Genomic DNA, 19,702 nt, shown 5'->3' with positions numbered 1-19,702 from the left:
ACCCTCCCTTATCCCCCTCAGTTTCATTGAACTCCTTTTTCTCATGTCTTACTAGTGGCTGTGCCTCAGAGGAAAATGACTCCCCTTTACTAGCAACCTGGAGCTGTCCTTAGCTAATTAGAGAGGGGATTGGCCTCCCAAGCCCCTCCCCATCTGTAACAGAAGGGTGACTACCCCATCTTGTGCAGGTAACCACATCTCATGTGAGCTCAGGAGTACGTGGCCATGTCGTGTCCAGATGCCAGAATTCCATGGTCCTCCCCAACTTCCAGCTTTTATGTGCTTTCCATTCCATCTTCGTAGTCCTTTCTGTAGTCCTTGGAAGGGGTGATGTGTATGCCTTGCTTAGGACTGATCAGCCACTTATTTTCAGCACTTTAGCCACTTATGATTTTCTGCATTAACCATTTCCCACTGAGAAAAATAATAAAAATAACATCTTTCTGATAAGAGCTGAGTGCTTCACTGAACTGTGGATATAGAAATAAATAGTTAGGAGGCAATTTGACAGTTTGATTTAGTAGGTTCTTCCCTAGGGTCTACATGCTTTCCAGCCATAGGCTTTTTGATCTGCTTTTCAGTATCAGGCATGCATTCCCTCCTCTGGAGCGGTCCTCAAATCCAATTATAAAGCTGTTGGTTACTCTCATAACCTTCACACCACTATTGGACCAAGGGGTATGCCTTACCTAGAAGGTCAGTATTGTAGAATATAGAAATTCACCACTGGGTGGTAATGTAAATGTCAGCTGCCTGCATAGCAGCCTCTGGAACTAGGAAAGCTAGCCATTCCTATGGAGCCGTCTCAGCTCCAACATGATTTCCATATGTCCTGAACCTGTCAGGTGTGGTTAGGGCCTGAGTTTTCAGTCTTGGCAGGCAAACCATATTTCTAGTATCTAGATAGTACCTTTAGTACATTCACTTATAAGAAAGAGAAAGAGAGCTTCTGTATAAGAGTGGCTAGCCAGTCAGAGAAAGTTTCTGTAGTCAAGTTGGTTAGTAAATGTGTGTTGATGCCATAGTGGTGAGCATAGCTATCTTCCAAGTTGATCAGTGGATATAGAATGTGTTACTAATTTTACTGTTTCACATTTTTTAAAAAGTACTTTTATTTATTTGCAAGCAGAGTGATAGAAGAGAGACAGAAAGAATGGGTGCATCAGGGCCTCCATCTGCTGCATACAAACTTCAGACACATACACCACTTTGTGGACCTGGCTTTACATGGGTACTGGAGAATTGAACTGAGGTTATTAGGCTTTATAAACAAGCACCTTAAGTGCTCAGCCATATCTCCAGCCCACTGTTTCATATTTTATTTATTTTTATTGAAAACTTCCATAATTATAGACAAACCATGGTAATTCCCTGCTCCCGCACCACATTCCCCTTCACACCTCCACTCTTCATCATATCTCCTCCCCCTCTCAGTCAGGCTCTCTTTTAGTTTTGATGTCATCATCTTTTCCTCCTATTATGATGGTGTTGTGTAGGTAGTCTTGTGCAGTGTGAGGTTATGTATATTCAGGCTATTTTGTGTCTGGAATAGTGCATTGTAAAGAGTCCTACATTCTTTCCACCGCCTCTTCTGTAATGGACCTTGAGCCTTGGAAGGTGTAATAGAGATGCTTCAGTGCTGAGCACTCCTCTGTCACTTCTCATCACTATGGTACCTTCCTAGTCATCCCAAGGTCCCTGCCATCTGAAAAGAGAAGCTGCTCTAATGAAAAGTGAGAGTAGCATTAACATATGGGTATGAACATGATGAGAAGTGCTTACTGGGCAGTTTGGTGAGCATAATATATGCATTTAGCCAGACGCTAGCAGATATTACACCCCTAGGGCTCATGACTTTCCCCATCATAGGTTTTTCAGTATTAGGCATGTATTACCTCCCATGGAACAGGCCTCCAGTCCAATTAGAGAAGAGTTGGTTTCTCCCATTACAGACTTGCCACTATTGCACCCGTTGGCTCATTTGGCCTGACTGGCTAAACTTAAGGCTTGCGATGTCCACTGTTTATGTCCACTCTCTCTTCCATGGAGCTGTATGCAGTGTAGTTTTTTTCATCTTCTTGTCAACTCATCTACACAGAGTAGATTTTCAGCTCAGCTCCAGCAAGAATTTCTCAGTGGCCTTGTAGCCGAAGCATGAGGAGTCTTCAGCAACAGGGTCTTATCATCTATTCCTGGTGGGAAACAAAGAGCCTTGGCAATGCCTGTAGTGATTTGGGGGCACCAGGAACCTCCCTGGCCAACAGTTCACTGGACGGTATCCCATACCTGGCACTGAAAATTATTTAGTGATAATCTATGGCTTCTGGGTACACCATTGTCCAGAATAGCAGGTTTCCATATGAATTCTTACTCATACCCTCTTAGATTTTGATTAACCCTCCCCTACCTTTCCTTTACTCAGTCTCTTTCCCTGACCTCACTTAGGCCTTTCTACCCCCAGTAGTCTGCTTTTCTATTTACATGTATACAATACCACCCCCTTAAGATCCCCTTCCTCTCCCCCTTATATCACCTTTCTAGCTTACTGGCCTCTGCTACTGAGTTTTATTCCAACTCACATACAAGTCAAAACATTTGTAGCTAGGATCCACATATGAAAGAGAACATGAGGTGCTTGGCTTTCTGGGCCAGGGTTACCTCGCTAAATATAATCCTTTCCAGGTCCATCCATTGTTTCACATTTTAACTATTGTATTTTTGGTGTCCCAATGTTTTGGGCTGAAATGTAACGCACAACTCTCAGTGAAACCCAAATCCATCAACATTGAGATATTTATTTCTCTAACAGCAAGGTCAGAGGTAGATAAACAAGAATTTATTGCAGTAGCTTGGTAATGCCATCTTGGACCTAAACCCTAACAAATTAAGTTAATGCTATTTAAGCTCAGTTTCTCTTATTCTATATTCATAATGTGGTCATTAGTTCCATATTGAGATAGAAGTCCACAGATTGAAAGAGCAAATGACTTAAGACCCTCTAGTTTCTCTAGCTGAATTTGTTGTTGTTGTTTTGAAGTATGCATGTGCTACTTTATGCATCTGGCTTTATGTGAGTACTGGGAATTGAACCCAGGTTGTTAGGCTTTGCAGAGAAGCACCTTAACCACCAAGCCATCTCTCCAGCCCCTCTAGTTGAATTTTTGCTTAGAAAAGTTTCAGGCCTTTGATTAAAAATGAGTTCTAGGATTTTCTCTGTCCTAAGGGAAAGGCCACACTTCAATTTACCCCTCACCCCTCAGATCTTTAGAGCATTTATTCCAGCAGACAAAGAAAGCAGAACATAAATCTGTCGAGGTATTAACACAATTTGTTTCTAGGTCCCTTATTATTATTTCCCTTCAAAGGTACCTTATAAAACATATAGGGGGGAGAAAAAGAAATGCTTTTCTTCCATTAAAGCCCTTTGGATATAATACAAATGAGAAGGGAGCCTAAGATTTATTTTTTTAAACATGTATTTACAAAGAGAAATAGCTAGAATATAGGAAAATACCTGACTGCATAGAACTAAATATGACTTTTAGCATCAAATATAACTAACTTCTCAGAATATTTAAAATGAGGTTGCCTCTGAAAATCTCAGCCTGCCAGTGAGCTCTATTCTTGTGTCCTCTCATTATTCCAGAGGAGCAGCTTCATAAAGGCATTTAGCAATATGCTTGCTTCTTCTTCCACCTGTAGAAGATTAGCCAAAGATGCCCAATTTCCAAGGTCATTTTCATTTCAAATACTTGGTCCAGTTGCCCAAGACGCCTTGTAATAATAAAATACCACATTTGAAGTCAGGTGACCTAATTCATACAAATGTCATTGTGGTCGTTCCTTGCAAGTTAAGTGCAGTTATCCCTACATATACATGATGAACTCAAGGATCAGAGAGGTTAGGTAATTTCCCCAACATTATCCATAGTAAATGGTGAAGTCTAGATTTGATGACTGCCTGTCTAGCTATAAACCTGACACTATTTTTTAGCTACAAATCTAGTATCCTTTCATGTGAACTAGTCAAGGAAGTTTGAAGGATCATTTAATTCATTAACAACTATTAGCACTGGATCCAGGTATTGGGTTTATAGCAGTGAGCAAGAGAACAAAAGTATTTGTTCTCACAGAGCTCACAGTCTAGTCAGAGGAGTGACCAAGATATGTCAGGAGGCTGTGTATTAATGAAAAAAAAAAAGAAATAAAGTGAAGAATATTGAATGGTAGGACTAAACATTTTTATTTCAGGGCTGGGGAGATGGCTTAGTGGTTAAAGGCACTTGTTTGCAGAACCTGCTAGCCTGGGTTCAAATCTTCAGCATCCATGTAAAATCAGATGCAAAGTGGTATACATAGCTACAACAATGGGAGACCGAACCAGGGTAACCTAAAGCTCATAGTCTTAAACTAGTCTGACATTCATTTGCAGTCTGACAGTTTGTTGCACAGGCAAAAGACCTTGTCTCAAAGAAAGTAGAACACAGGCACCTCAAAATTGTTCTCTGACCTTCACATGCACTGTGGCATGTGCAATCATACGCACACACACACACACACACACACACACACACACACACACACACAGAGAGAGAGAGAGAGAGAGAGAGATAGAGAAAGAAATAACTTTTTGAAAATGTTGTTCAGTCTGGAAGATGGCTCAGTGGCTAAAGGTACTTGCTCAATTCCTCAGTAACCATATAAAGCCAGGTTTACAGAGGGACACCTGCATCTGGAGATCATTTGCTGCAGCAGAGACCCTGGGACACCCATGTTCGTTCTCTGTCTATGCCTCTCAAATACATAAATGATATTTTTTGAAAATAAATTTTAAAAATGATTATTTCAGGCTGAAGAGATGGCTCAGAGGATAAAGTACTTGCCACACAAAAATGAGGACCTACATTTGAATCTCTGGCACCCATGGAAATGCCAAGTGTTGTGGCACATACCTGTAATGCCAGAGCTGGAGAAACAGACACCAGGTCCTTGGGGCTTTCTAGCTAGTTTGTATAGTCAGATTGGTGAGTTCCAGATTTAATAAGAGACCTTGCATTAAAAAAATGAGGTGAGGGGGCTGAAGAGATGGCTTAGCAGTTAAAGTACTCGCCTGTGAAGCCAAAGGACACATGTTTGATTCCCCTGTACCCATGTAAGCCAGATACACAAAGGGATGCATGCTTCTGGGGTTTGTTTGCAGTGGCTAGAGGCCCTGGCACATCCATTCTCTCTCTGTCTCCCTCCCTCTCTGCTTGCAAATAAATAAATAAAGTAAATTTTAAATAATTTAATTTAATTTTAAAAGCTAGAAGAGCAATAGAGAAAGACAGCTGTGGTGGTTTCACTAATGTGTCCCCATAAACTTATGTGTTCTGAATTCTAGGTCCTCAGCTGGTGGCAGTTTGGGAATTGAGACCTCCTGGAGGCAGTGTATTGTTGGGGGCAGGCATATGGGTGTGATAGCCAGCTTCCTCTTACCAGTGTTTGGCACATTCCTCCTATTGCTGTTGTCTATCTGATGTTGCCTAGGAGGTGATGTCCACCCTCTGCTCATGCCATCACGGAGCTTCTCTTGAGTCTGTAAGCCAAAATAACCTTTTCCCACAAGCTATTCTTGGTTGGGCGTTTTCTGCCAGTGAGGCAAACCTGACTGCAACAGTAAAATTGGTACCAAGAAGTGGGATCACTGTTGTAAGAAACCTGATTCTGTGGCTTTGGCCTTTTGGAATTGCTTTGCAAGATGAATTTGAAATCTTGGCCTAAGAGATGCCTTGCAGTGCTGTAAGTATAGCTTAATAGACTATTCTGGTCAGAGCTGAATGACTTGAATACAGTAAGAACTATGGAATGTGAGGTTTGGCTTATGAGGGTGAGAAAGAGCTTGGCCTGGACTGGGCTAGAAGCCGTTTGTGTGAGAGGTTTGCTGTTATACCTGCATCCTGAGAACTTGTGCAGGGTTGCTTTATGTAGAAGAACTAGTGTGAGCAGAGGGATATGGCACAGAAAAAAAAAAAAAAAAAGAGAGAGAAAAAAAGAAAAGAAATCTTTGGGCCAAAACTTCTGCCCATTCAGCTGCAATTGGGCTAGCTGATCTGCATTGTAATGACAGGAAGAATGTAGACTCATTTGAAGGGGCCTGAATGCTGAAGGAGTATCCTGTTCTTCAAAGTCTGCTTTATCCCTCCCTGGATTAACAAGTTGGTAACCCACCTGGTATGACAGGGTGTAACAAATGAAGAAAAGAGAGGGTCATTGAATTTGCAACATGGTTTTATATTTTGGAAATGACCATGGGCAGTGTGAAGCAGGCTTGTTGGATTACCTGTGTGGAGACCCGATGGAGCCATGAGGATGAACCGTGGGTTGCAATGGAGACCCAATGGAGATACCAGGACTGTGATGGCTGCCAAGGAGAGCTGCCAGCACCAAATGTTTTCCAGGATTGTGAGTAGCCTAGTTGGAGGGGCAGAAGAGACTTGTCACTGGTTAGAATTGACTAGGAGACTCATCACTGACCAAGAGTTATTTGACTTGGCGCTACAGAGTTTGGTGTTTGCCCTGTTTAAATCTTGTATTGGTTAAATTTTTCTTTGTTATGTTCAATGCCATCTTTTTTTTTTTTTTTTTTCTGTTTTTTTGAGGTAGGGTTTCACTCTAGCCCAGGCTGACCTGGAATTCACTATGTAGTCTCAGGATGGCCTTGAACTCTCAACGATCTTTCTACCTCTGCCTCCTGAGTACTGAGATTAAAGGCGTGCACCACCATGCCTGTGCAGCCAATGCTATCTTTTTCAGTGTTAATTTTTATTCTGTGCCTTTATGGATTTCAGGGGGTGGTATTATGTCTCAGTTAAAAGATCTTGGACTATGGGGATGTGTGTACATCATGAAATTGATAAAACTATGGGGATTTTAGAGTTTAACTGATTGCATTGTATGTTATATCATGTATTGTTATCAGTTTATGGGGGCCAGGGTTGGAATGTGGTGTTTTGATTCAGGTGTCCCTCATAAACTTACATGTTCTGAATTCTAGGTCCTCAACTGGTGGAAGTTTGGGAATTGAAACCTCCTGGAGGCAGTGTATTGTTGGGGGCAGGAGTATGGGTGCTATAGCCAGCTTTCTCTTACCAGTTTTGGCTACTGTCCTATTGCTGTTGTCCATCTGATGTTGCCCAGGAGGTGATGTCCACCCTCTGCCCATGCCATCATTTGCCCCTGCCATCATGAAGTTTCCCCTCAAGTCTGTAAGCCAAAATAAATATTTTTTTCCCACAAGCTGTTCTTGGTTGGGTGTTTTCTGCCAGCAATGCAAACCTGACTGCAACAACAACTGATGTTGACCTTTGGCCTCCATCCACACTTTCACACCCACACATATGAACACATGTACATGTGTTCATACCACACAGAGAAAAATTTTTAAATATCTTCTTTCATATATCTGATAAAGGCTGAAGAGACAGTTTAGCTATGAAGATGCTTGTCTGAAAAGCCTAAGGACCCAGGTTTGATTCCCCAGTACCCACATTAACCAGAAGCACAAGGTGACACATATGTCTGGATTTTGTTTGCCATGGCTAGAGGTCCTGCTGTGCCCATTCTCTCCCTCTTTCCCTCTCACCTGCCTGCCTCTTTTTCTCTCTTGAATAAATAAATAAAATAAAACTTAAAAAAATAAAGCTGGTCATGGTGGTGCACACCTTTAATCCCAGCACTTGAGAGGCATAGGTAGGAGGATTGCCATGAGTTTGAAGCCACCGAAACTACGTGGTGAATTCCAGGTCAGCCTTGGCTACAGTGAGACCCTACCTCCAAAACCAAACAAACAAAAATTTTAAAAGATCAGCTGATGGGGAGGGAGGGTATTACCATGGGATGTTTTTTGTAATCATGGAAAATGTTAATAAAAATTGAGAAAAAGAAAAAGGAAAAAAAAAAGATCAGCGGACGAAGTGACAGCTGAGTAAAGATCTGCAAGAAATGAGGGAGGAAGGTCTATAGTTTAACCTTTTAGGAAGAAGGAATGCAGCTCTGAAAAAGAGGCCTTGCCATGTCACAGAAACAGGAAGTCTTATAGCTGGAGAATAGTGAGTAAGGGAAAGTTAGTAGGAGATGAATTTAGATAATCAGCCAAGAAAAGAGTTATGGAGAGCTTACTAAACCTTAGTTTTTTTTCCCACTATGAACATTTTTGTTTTGTTTTTGTTTTGTTTTTCGAGGTAGGGTCTCACTCTGGCCCAGGCTGACCTGGAATTAACTCTGTCATCTCAGGGTGACCTTGAACTCATGGCAATCCTCCTACCTCTGCCTCCCGAGTGCTGGGATTAAAGGCGTGCGCCACCACGCCCGGCTCACACTATGAACATTTTTACAAGGATTTTTTACACAGGCGTGGCTCTGAAGATCTGATTTTTCTTTCCTAAAGGAGCTCTCTAGTTCTTGTTTAGTGATGGGGATGCAAACTGGCAAAGTAGAGCAATACCATTTAGGCTAGCAATCCTACATTAAAGAAGGAAAAGTACAGATGTAAAGAAGTGGTTGGATTTTATTTGGAGGTAGAATGAATGACAAGATTTGCTAGAGGATTGGGTTTAAGGGTTATGGAAGAGGAAGGTTTTTAAAACTTTTTAACTGAGCAACTAAAAGAATAAAAATTTTCTGTGTTGAATTTGGGAAGTTTAAGGAGAGGATCAGAATCAGTTTTAGGTAGATGACTGAGTTTGAGTGATGGTCAGATATTAACATGGACCTGAATTCAGTATTACCCACATAGGAAATAGGAATCTCTTAGGCACTTGTGTGTGAGTGACAGGAAACATTAAATTAACTACCAGGAATGTTTAAAGTAGAGATCTGAGGATAGCACTTTGGAAAATATTTATTACCTTCAGCCAGGTATGGTGCTACATGCCTATAACCCTAGTATTCAGGAAGCAGAGCCAAAGGATCACAACCAGTCTCCAAAAATAATAAATATAAAAATAAGAGAATTAATTTTCTACATTTACAAACCTGGTGGTTGCAAACAGCATAGAAACATTCCATTATTGAAAGTGTGACTATATATTAGTACAATTATAGAAACACAGAATATATGTTTATGTGTGTATATGATTTGCTGTGGCAGTCTGGATTTGGGAGAGGGTTGTGGGGGGATTTTTGTTGTTGCTTTTTTGTCTGCTTGATTTTGAGGTAGGGTTTCACTGTACCTCAGGTTGACCTGGAATTCACTATGCAGTCTCAGGGTAGACTCGAACTCATGGCAATCCTCCTACCTCTGCCTCCTGAATGCTGGGATTAAAGGCATGCACCACCACACCTGGCTTGTTTTTTGTTTTGTTTGTAGATAAGGCTCTTCGTATAGCCCAGGCTAGCCTAGAACTCACCATCCTTTTGCCTCAGACTCCCAAATACTAGGATTACAGGCACATACCATCACAACCCACTTAATGATACACGTTTTTATTTAGTTTGTTTTTTATGTAATCAGGGTCTCATTAGCCTAGGCTGACATGGAATTTACTCTGTATCCCCTGACTGGCTTTGACCTTATAGCGATCCTCCTACCTCAACCTTCCAAGTGCTGTGGGCCTAGGTTCAATGCCCCAATACCCATGTAAAGCCAGATATATAATGTAGCACATATGTATCAAGTTCATTTGCAGTGGCAAGAGGCCCTGATGTGCCCATATTCTTTCTTTTTCTCTTTCATAACTATCTTCTTACAAATAAAAAAGAAATGTCAGGCATATTAGATTTAGAGGAAGAGAATAAAATAAATTTTAAGATACAATAAAACATTATAAGATACCAATGGTTAAACTCAGTTTAAATTTATGTAGAAAAAGAAAATTTAACACTTCCTACTATTCATTTCTGTTTGTGAATAGCTTTTAAAATTACTCATTGGATACTTTCCCGTCTAATGAATGAACTACTATAGTTAAATTCTGTTTAGGAGATATGGTTGATTTGATAACTTTTTAGAAATATAAACATTAGTAAAGTTACAGCTTTTTTTACTTGTTGAAAACAGCATTACTGATCCACTTAATTAATAGTCATTTTTTTTCAGTATCAAAGCTTGATTTTAAGCTTTTTTATCATTCAGAAATTAAAAGAATCCTCTGAATTATGTTTGGCTCTGAGCAGGTATTTTTAGCGTCAGGATGACAACCTTTTTTTTCTTTTTTGGTTTTTCAAGGTAGTTCAGGCTGGCCTGGAATTCACTGTGGAGTCTCAGGGTGGCCTTGAACTCACGGGGAGCCTCCTACCTCTGCCTCCCAAGTGCGGGGATTAAAGGCGTGCGCCACCACGCCCGGCACAAACTATTCTTTATATAATCTGTGTTTGTGATGTTGTGTATGTGTGTTGATTTTTTCAAAGTTCTTTAGACCCATTTCAATTGACTGAATATTTTTGAAATAGAATAGGCACATACCTATTAGATTAAATAAGATGACTGTTTGTTTGAGGCAAGATCTTGCTATGTAGCCTTGGCAACCTGGTAGTCAGTTTGTAGCCCAGGTCAGTCTCAAATTTGTGGCAGTCCTCCTGCCTTGGCCCTGGAAATGCTAGGATTACAGATGTATGCCACCATGCCTAGCTGATAAGAACTTTAAAAAATGAATTATAAAGCCGGGCATGGTGGCGCACGCCTTTAATCCCCGCACTTGGGAGGCAGAGGTAGGAGGCTCCCCGTGAGTTCAAGGCCACCCTGAGACTCCACAGTGAATTCCAGGCCAGCCTGGGCTAGAGTGAGACCCTACCTCGAAAAAAAAGTGAATTATATATCATTTGAAGTAAAATTTCTTCACTTGATAGTTATCCAAAAGTTCATACATCCCAAGCAATTGACATTTCCTGACAGAAGAATCTGTCACATTGGTCTCTCTTGACTTTGAAAATTCAGATATCCTTTTCAAGAAATGTGGCTAAAATTTCCATTTGAAGTAGTGCAACTGGTCACAGCCTCTTTACCCCATACCTGACAAGTTCTTTCATTTCCAGTTTTTACCAAATATAACACAATGAAAGTATAATCATCATACAACCAAGGTAATACAATATTTGGTATAAGCTTGACTTTGTTTTTTTAGAGCCTACTTATTTTCCTGATTTTGCATGTAGTATAAGCTATATGTCAGATTTTGTGTTAAACTAGACAGAGTAGCTTTAAAACTTTTTAGAACTTAAGGGGATAGTATTGTATATACATGTAGAATAACAGAATACTGGCAGTGGAAAGGCCTAAGTGAGGTCAGGGGAAGACATTGAGTAAAGGAAGGGTGGGGGAGGGTTAATCAAAATCTAAGAGGGTATGAATAAGTCATATGGAAACCTACTTTTTTAGACAATGGCATATCCAGAAGCCATAGATTGTTACTAGAAAATTTTCAGTGCCAGAGATGGGATACTTTCCAGTGAATTGTTGGTCAGGGAGGTCCCTGATGCCCTCAAAATATTACAGGCCATTGCCGAGGCTCTTGGTTTCCCACCAGGAATAGATGGTAAGACCCTATTGCTGAAGACTCCACATACTTGGGCTGCGAGGTCACTGAAAAATCTTGCTGGAGCTGGGCTGAAAACATCCTTGCTGTTGACCAGCTAACAGAAAGCTGGTAAAAGCTATGCTGCATGCAACTCCATGAGAGAGAGACATCATGAGTGGAGATAACAGTGGACACTGCAAGCCTTAAGTTTCGTCAACCAGACCCAATGAGCCAATGGTTGCAATAGTGGCATATCTGTTATATGGGAAACCAACCGCTCTCTAATTGGACTGGAGGCCTGCTCCTCAGAAGGGAATACTTGCCTGATACTGAAAATCTTTGATGGGGGAAGTTATGAGCCCTAGGGTTGTAACATCTGCTGGTATCTGGCCAAATGCATATATTATGCTCACCAAACTGCCTGGTAAGCATTTTTCTTAATGTTCATACCCACATATTAATGCTACTCTCACTTTTGGTTAGAGAAGCCTCTCTTCAGTTGGCAGTAGAATTAATGTTTATAAGTCATTTAAAAATACTTTATTTGTTTATTTGACAGAGAAATAGGGGGAGAGAGAGGCAGATAGATAAAATGGACATGCCAGGACCTTCAGCCACTGCAAACAAACTTGAGGCGCATGTTCCACCTTGTGCATCTAGCTTACATGGGTACTGGGGGATCGAACAGGGGTTCTTTGGCTTTGCAGGCAAGTGCCTTAACCACTAAGCCATCTCTCCAGCCCCTATAAGCCTCTTTGCAGAGAGAATCATTTTAAAATATTTTCCACCAATTATTCTTTATGTTGTAAGAGATGTGGCCAAAGATAGTCTGATAATTCTGGGAGGAAAATGTGGGTTTTTTTTGTGGACTTAGGTAATAAAAATTATATGAGTTAGAATCAGTACCATTCATCCTTGAAAAGATTTTAAGGAAATTGGTGAATTCTAGAGTTATCAGAAGAGGAATTATTTTTGTTATTGCAGGTTTACTTACGTCTTGACTTAAGAACACTTTAGGAAAGATGAGAACTTCTAATAATGCTGTCTTCATACCTCTCCTTCCTATAGGTGTACCAACATTCGACCAGGAGAGACTGGAATGGATGTAACAAGCCGCTGCACCCTTGGAGACCCCAACAAACTGCCAGAAGGGGTTCCCCAACCTGCCCGCATGCCCTATATCTCAGACAAGCACCCTCGGCAAACCTTGGAAGTTATTAATCTTCTAAGAAAGCACCGGGAGCTATGTGATGTGGTGCTAGTTGTGGGCGCTAAGAAGATATATGCCCATCGAGTCATTTTGTCAGCCTGTAGTCCCTACTTCCGAGCTATGTTTACAGGAGAATTGGCAGAGAGCCGTCAGACAGAAGTTGTGATCCGAGACATAGATGAGAGGGCCATGGAACTACTGATTGACTTTGCATATACCTCCCAGATAACTGTAGAAGAAGGCAATGTTCAGACCCTTTTGCCAGCTGCTTGTCTCCTTCAACTAGCAGAAATACAGGAAGCCTGCTGTGAATTCTTAAAAAGACAATTAGATCCTTCTAACTGCCTGGGCATTCGGGCTTTTGCTGATACACACTCTTGCCGTGAGTTGCTAAGGATCGCAGACAAGTTCACTCAGCACAACTTTCAAGAGGTGAGTTGGACTTTGTTGTTTGAATATAATCGTAACCTATTTGTCAATAAGGCAATGTGGGTTTTTCTAATTTCCCTCTTAATACCTGCCTGTGTATTCTGGTTCTAGCTCAAAATGAGTTGCTCTAACTTCTAAGCCTGGTTCTATTTTAAAATCCAATTTTGTTTTCTACTAGCAAAACTTATTTCTCACTAGTTATATTCATAAAGGGCTAATTTATAAACCAAAATGCAGGTCATTAAGGCATGAGAGGCTCTGTGAATAATAAGATGACTGCTCACAGTCATTTCCACAAGGCATTTCCTTCCCTATTAACATGGATTGTTCAACAGAATGTATTATGTGACAGAGGTTATTTGGTAAACTAATAATCAGAAAAAATAAACTTAGATGGTATCAAAATAATTTTCATTAACTGACTATTTTTTACTTATCAGTTCATTTAACAAATTTGTAAAGTTACTGTTTCATCCACTGTGCTTAGGAACATAGCCTATAATAGAAACCCAGAGGCTGTACTTATAGTAAATCTGATTATAGTATGTAATTACAACAAATGGTTTGCATTTTGGATGACTCTAAATAGGTTTAACTTTGGTTCTGAAATGGCTTGTATAAAATCCTGAGGCATTAGCAAACATAACTGATTAGAATAACTGGGAGAAAAAAAAACAGAGAGTTAGAGGGAGGATATTACAAAGTATGCACAGAAAGAAGAAGGCCAGATTACACTGGAGGTGAGAAACCATGTTAAAATTTTGATAGATAGTGCATATTTTTAAAAAGTCAAATTTTTCTTCATGATAAAGTTGTAATACTAAGACAAAATTCAGTGGTAAACTGAAGGAAATAAATTTGCAACCCATATAACAGACAAAAGGTTAGTCTACTTAATACATCAAGAACTCTGATTAGAGACTTCTGGTTAAGATGGTGGCTGTTGCAGTCCGGTTCGCATTGCTGGTAGAAATCATCCAACCAAGAGCAGCTTCTGGGAAAAAGAGGTTTATTTGGCTTACAGGCTCGAGGGGAAGCTCCACGATGGCAGGGGAAAACGATGGCATGAGCAGAAGGTGGACATCACCCCCTGGCCAACATAAGATGGACCACAGCAACAGGAGGGTGTGCCAAACACTGGCAAGGGGAAACTGGCTTTAATACCCATAAGCCGGCCCCCAATGATACACTCCCTCCAGGAGGCATTAATTCCCAAATCTCCATCAGCTGGGACCCTAGTATTCAGAACACCTAAGTTTATGGGGGACACCTGAATCAAACCACCACATTCCGCCCCTGGCCCCCATAAACTGATATCCATACATGATGTAAAATACAATGCTTTCAGTCTTACTTTAAAAGTCCCCATAGTTTTTATCAATCTCAATGATGTTCATATATCCCCATAATTCAAGATCTTTTAACTGAGCCACAATACCAAAATATAACCTCAAAAAACCCATAATGGCACAGAATAAATATTCACACTGCAAAAGATGGCATTGGGTATAGCAAAGAAACATTCAACCAATACAAGATTTAAAACAACCAGGGCAAACATCAAACTCTATAGCTTCAAGTCCAGCAACTCTAGCCAGTGACAAATCTTCAAGTCCGATAATTCTAACCAGCAACAAGTCTCTGGCATTCCAATTCTGCCCCTCCAGCTAGGCTACTCACAGTCCTGGAAAACTTCATCGGGGCCGGCAGCTCCTCGACAGCCATCTCATGGTCCCGGCATCTCCACTGGGTCTCCACTGCAAGCCACGGTTCAACTTCATGGCCCCATGGGGTCTCTATGCAGGCATCCAGCAAACCTGCTTCACACTGCCCATGGCCATTTCCAAAACACAAGACCGTGTTGCAAACTCAATGACCCACTTTCCAGCATTTCTTATACTCCACAATACCAGGTAGGGTGCCAATTTGTTAATCCAGGGGGGATTAAAGCAGACTTTGAAGAACAGGACACTCCTTGAGCACTCAGACCCCTTCAAAAGAGTTGACATTCTTCTTGTTGCCCCAGCGCAGGTCAGCTAGCCCAGTCTCAAAAGTTGTAATCTCTCAGTTGCAGCTAAACGGGCAGCAGTTCACCCAAAGATTTTCCTTTCTGTGCCATATCCCTCTGCACACACCAGTTCATTTTTACGCAAAGCAACCCTGCACAACTTCTCAGGACATGGGCATAAGAGCAAGCTTCTCACACAAACTGCTAGCCCAGTCCAGGCACAGCTCTTTCTCACCCTCATAAGCCAAACCTCACAGTCCATGGTTCTTACTGCATTCAGGTCTTAGAGATCAGACCAGAATAGTCCATTAAGCTGTACTTACAGCACTGCAAGATATCTCTTAGGCCAAGGTTTCAACTCCTTCCACTTTCCTCTTGAAAATCAGCTACAAAAGGCTGAAGCCACATAGTCAGGTGTCTAGCAGCAACCCCACTCCTTGGTACCACTTTACTGTTGCAGTCCGGTTCGCATTGCTGGTAGAAATCACCCAACCAAGAGCAGCTTCTGGGAAAAAGAGGTTTATTTGGCTTACAGGCTCGAGGGGAAGCTCCATGATGGCAGGGGAAAACGATGGCATGAGCAGAAGGTGGACATCACCCCCTGGCCAACATAAGATGGACCACAGCAACAGGAGGGTGTGCCAAACACTGGCAAGGGGAAACTGGCTTTAATACCCATAAGCCGGCCCCCAATGATACACTCCCTCCAGGAGGCGTTAATTCCCAAATCTCCATCAGCTGGGACCCTAGTATTCAGAACACCTAAGTTTATGGGGGACACCTGAATCAAACCACCACAGTGGCGTAGGCACCACGCCAAAGCAGCCTAGGGGGAAAAAGACCAAAAAAAACTTAGCAAAATACACACTTTTGCTAAAAAGTGAGATGTATAGGAAATTGAAACGGCAGTGGAGAAGTAGAAGAGATCCAGAGCATCCAGAGCCTGCACATGCCAGCAAAAGCAGCCCCAGCAGGTCTGCCGACTGAGGCGGCGTCAATGCACCAGAAAGCCGCCAGGCTCGGCTCCAGCTGCAGGAAAAGCCAGGTGAGGGGAGCTTCCACTCACACCGGCGCTCTCCGCAGCTCAGGAAATGTGAAGGGAGAGCGGTAGTGAACAACAGAGGAGCAGACCACGAGGTAGAAAAACACGTGGAACAGTGAGAGAACTAGAGTAGCTGCGGCTCCTTCCACTCCCCCACTGCCTGTGCCCAGCTCCAGCGAACAGAGCAGTGGTCCCGACCCGGCCACGCCACTTGAGCCAACAGTGGACCCAAGCAGGAGCAGCGTCCAGCAGCAACATCAGTGGCTGTGGCATCGGCAATAGCAATAAGGCAAGAGACACACATAAAAGGGATACAAATTGGAAAGGAAGAAATCAAGTTATCATTATTTGCAGATGACATGATTCTATACATAAAGGACCCTAAAGACTAGCAAACTTTTAGAGCTGATCAAAACCTACAGCCATGTAGCAGGATACAAAATAAATACACAGAAATCAGTAGCCTTCATATATGCTAACAACAAACACACAGAGGATGAAATCAGAGAATCACTCCCATTCACAATTGCATCAAAAAAAGTAAAGTACCTTGGAATAAACCTAACCAAGGAAGTAAAGAATCTCTACAATGAGAGCTTTAAAACACTCAAGTGAGAAATTGCAGAAGACACTAGAAAGTGGAGAAACATCCCTTGTTCCTGGATTGGAAGAATCAATATTGTGAAAATGGCAATCTTACCAAAAGCAGCCTACACATTTAATGCAATCCCTATCAAAATTCCAAAGGCATTCTTCAAGGAAATAGAAAAACCAATCCAAAAATTCATTTGGAATCACAAAAACCCTCAAATATCTAAAATAATACTGAGCAACTAAAATAAGGCTGGTGGTATCACCATACCTGATATTAACCTACTCTACAGAGCCATAGTAACAAAAACAGTGTGACTGGCACAAAAACAGACATGTAGATCAGTGGAACAGAATAGAGGACTCAGATGTAAGTCCTTTTAACTACAGCCACCTGATATTCAATAAAAATGCCAAAAATACTCATTGGAGAAGTGGTGTTGGGAAAACTGGATATATATCTGCAGAAGGATGAAAATAGATTCTTCTCTTTCTCCATGCACAAGAATTAAGTCCAAATGGATTAAAGACCTTAATATCAGACCTGAAACTCTGAAACTGCTAGAGGAAAAAGTAGGGGAAACCCTTCAACATATTGGTCTTGGCAAAGTCTTTCTGAATACAATCCCAATTGCTCAGGCAATAAACCACAGATTAATCACTGGGACCTCATGAAATTACAAAGATTTTGCACTGCAAATGACACAGTGAAAAAAGGAAAGAGGCATCCTACAGAATGGGAAAAAATCTTCACCAGCTATATATCTGATAGAGGATTAATATCTAGGATATACAAAGAACTCAAAAAGTTAAATAATAAGAAATCAAACAAGCCAATCAAAAAATGGGCTATGGAGCTAAATAGAGAGTTCTCAAAGGAAGAAATATGAATGGCATATAAGCATCTAAAAAAATGTTCTATGTCACTAGTTATCAGGGTAATGCAATTAAAACTACATTGAAATTCTATCTCACTCCTGTCAGATTGGCTACCATCATGAAAACAAATGATCATAAATGTTGGCGGGGATGTGGAAGAAGAGGAACCCTCCTACACTGCTGGTGGAAATGCAATCTGGTCTAGACATTATGGAAATCAGTGTGGGAGTTCCTAAAACAGCTAAAGATTGATCTACCATATGACCCAGCTATAGCCCTCCTAGGCATATATCCGAAGGAATCATCTCATTTCCTTAGAAGTACATGCTCTACCATGTTTATTGCTGCTCAATTTACAATAGCTGGGAAATGGAACCAGCCTAGATGTCCCTCAACTGATGAGTGGATAATGAAGATGTGGCACATTTATACAATGGAGTTCTACTCAGCGGTAAAGAAAAATGAAGTTACGAAATTTGCAGGAAAATGGATGGATCTGGAAAGGATTATACTAAGTGAGCTAACCCAGGCCCAGAAAGCCAAGTGCCACATGTTCTCCCTCATATGTGGATCCTAGCTACAGATGATTGGGCTTCTGTGTGAGAAGGAAAAAACTCAGTAGCAGAGGCCAGTAAGTTAAAAAGGAGACATAAAGGGAAGAGAAAGGAAGGGAGGAGGGTACTTAATAGGTTGGTATTGTATATATGTAAGTACAATGATTGAGATGGGGAGGTAATATGATGGAGAATGGAATTTCAAAGGGGAAAGTGTTGGGGGGGCAGGGAGGGAATTACCATGGGATATTTTTTTATAATCATGGAAAATGTTAATAAAAATTGTGCAAAGAAAAAATAAAAAAAGAACTCCGATTAGCCAATAACTCAGACTAGTGAGATAACAGAAGAGTGGGCAATACACAAAGAAGGAAACTCAAGTGCCAAAGAAATGGCTCAGTGATTAAAGACACTTGCTTGTAAACCCTGTCTGCCTAGGTTCAAATCCCCAGTAACCGTGTAAAATCAGATACATAGAGTGGCCCATTTGTTTGCAATGGCAAGAGGCCCTGGCATGCCCATACACACACATACTCTCTTTCTTCCTTTCTCTCTCTGTTTGCAAATAAATAATAAAGTTTTAAAAAGCAAGTTGCAGTCAGGCGTAGTGGCACATGCCTTTAATCCTAGTACTTGGAAGGCAGAGGTAGAAGGATCAGTATGAGTTCAAGGCCACCCTGATACTACTGAGTGAATTCCAGGTCAGCCTGAGCTAGAGTGAGACCCTACCTCAAAAAACAAGAAAAAAAGCAAGTTGTTGTTAAATATCTAAAAGTATGTTCAAGTTAGTTCAAAATAACTGAAACACAAACTAAAGCTAAACCAAAGCACCTTTTTTCCCATTTTGGTTTTTGATACAGGGTCTCATATATCCCAGGCTGGCCTCAAGCTCATCATGCTCCTGCCTCAGCCTCCCAAGTGCTGGGATTCTAGTCATGTGCCGTCATCTCATCTAGCCAGTTATATCTTTTATCTAGCAGATTACAATATCCTTAAATATTATTATGTGCCCTTTTGGCAAGGCTACAGAGAAATAGGTAAGTACATTATTAGTATAAATATAAATTGGTACAGTTCTTTTGAAAGGAAATTTGGTGGTGTATAACAAAATTACACACTTTTTGACTCCTCAGTCCCACTCATGGAGATTTGTACTACAGATGTTGAAAAAGTAGAAGAGTTTTAGGAGTTAAGACAGATTCTGTGTTATATATCCAATATAGTTACATTCACATTGCTGGGACAAAACACCTGACCAAAAGCAGCTGATTGGAGGAGTTTATTTTGGCTTACAGATTCAAGGGGAAACTTGATGGTGGCAGGGAAAAGATGATAGAGCAGAGACTGATCATCTCCTGGTTGTCACAGTGTTGCAGTCCAGTTCGCATTGCTGGTAGAAATCACCCAACCAAGAGCAGCTTCTGGGAAAAAGAGATTTATTTTGGCTTACAGGCTCAAGGGGAAGCTCCACGATGGCAGGGGAAAACGATGGCA

The 19,702-nt window shown here is 41.2% G+C and overlaps 1 protein-coding gene across 4 annotated transcripts in view; it reads left to right on the top strand.

Annotated features, from left to right (window-relative positions):
* Klhl20 (kelch like family member 20) overlaps positions 1-19,702 on the top strand; it is a 64,845-nt gene that overhangs the window by 11,180 nt on the left and 33,963 nt on the right. For 3 of the 4 annotated variants that reach the window (XM_045141705.1, XM_045141706.1, XM_045141707.1), the window contains one exon: positions 12,564-13,137. In XM_045141705.1, the coding sequence (XP_044997640.1) occupies positions 12,564-13,137 (574 nt within the window). Of the gene's footprint in view, positions 1-55; positions 189-12,563; positions 13,138-19,702 lie in introns of all 4 variants that reach the window. The other variant, XM_045141708.1, reaches the window with a different exon arrangement.

Source organism: Jaculus jaculus, chromosome 1 (assembly GCF_020740685.1).
Source record: "Jaculus jaculus isolate mJacJac1 chromosome 1, mJacJac1.mat.Y.cur, whole genome shotgun sequence".
Lineage (NCBI taxonomy): Eukaryota > Metazoa > Chordata > Mammalia > Rodentia > Dipodidae > Jaculus > Jaculus jaculus.
This window is presented reverse-complemented; position numbering and strand designations above follow the sequence as displayed.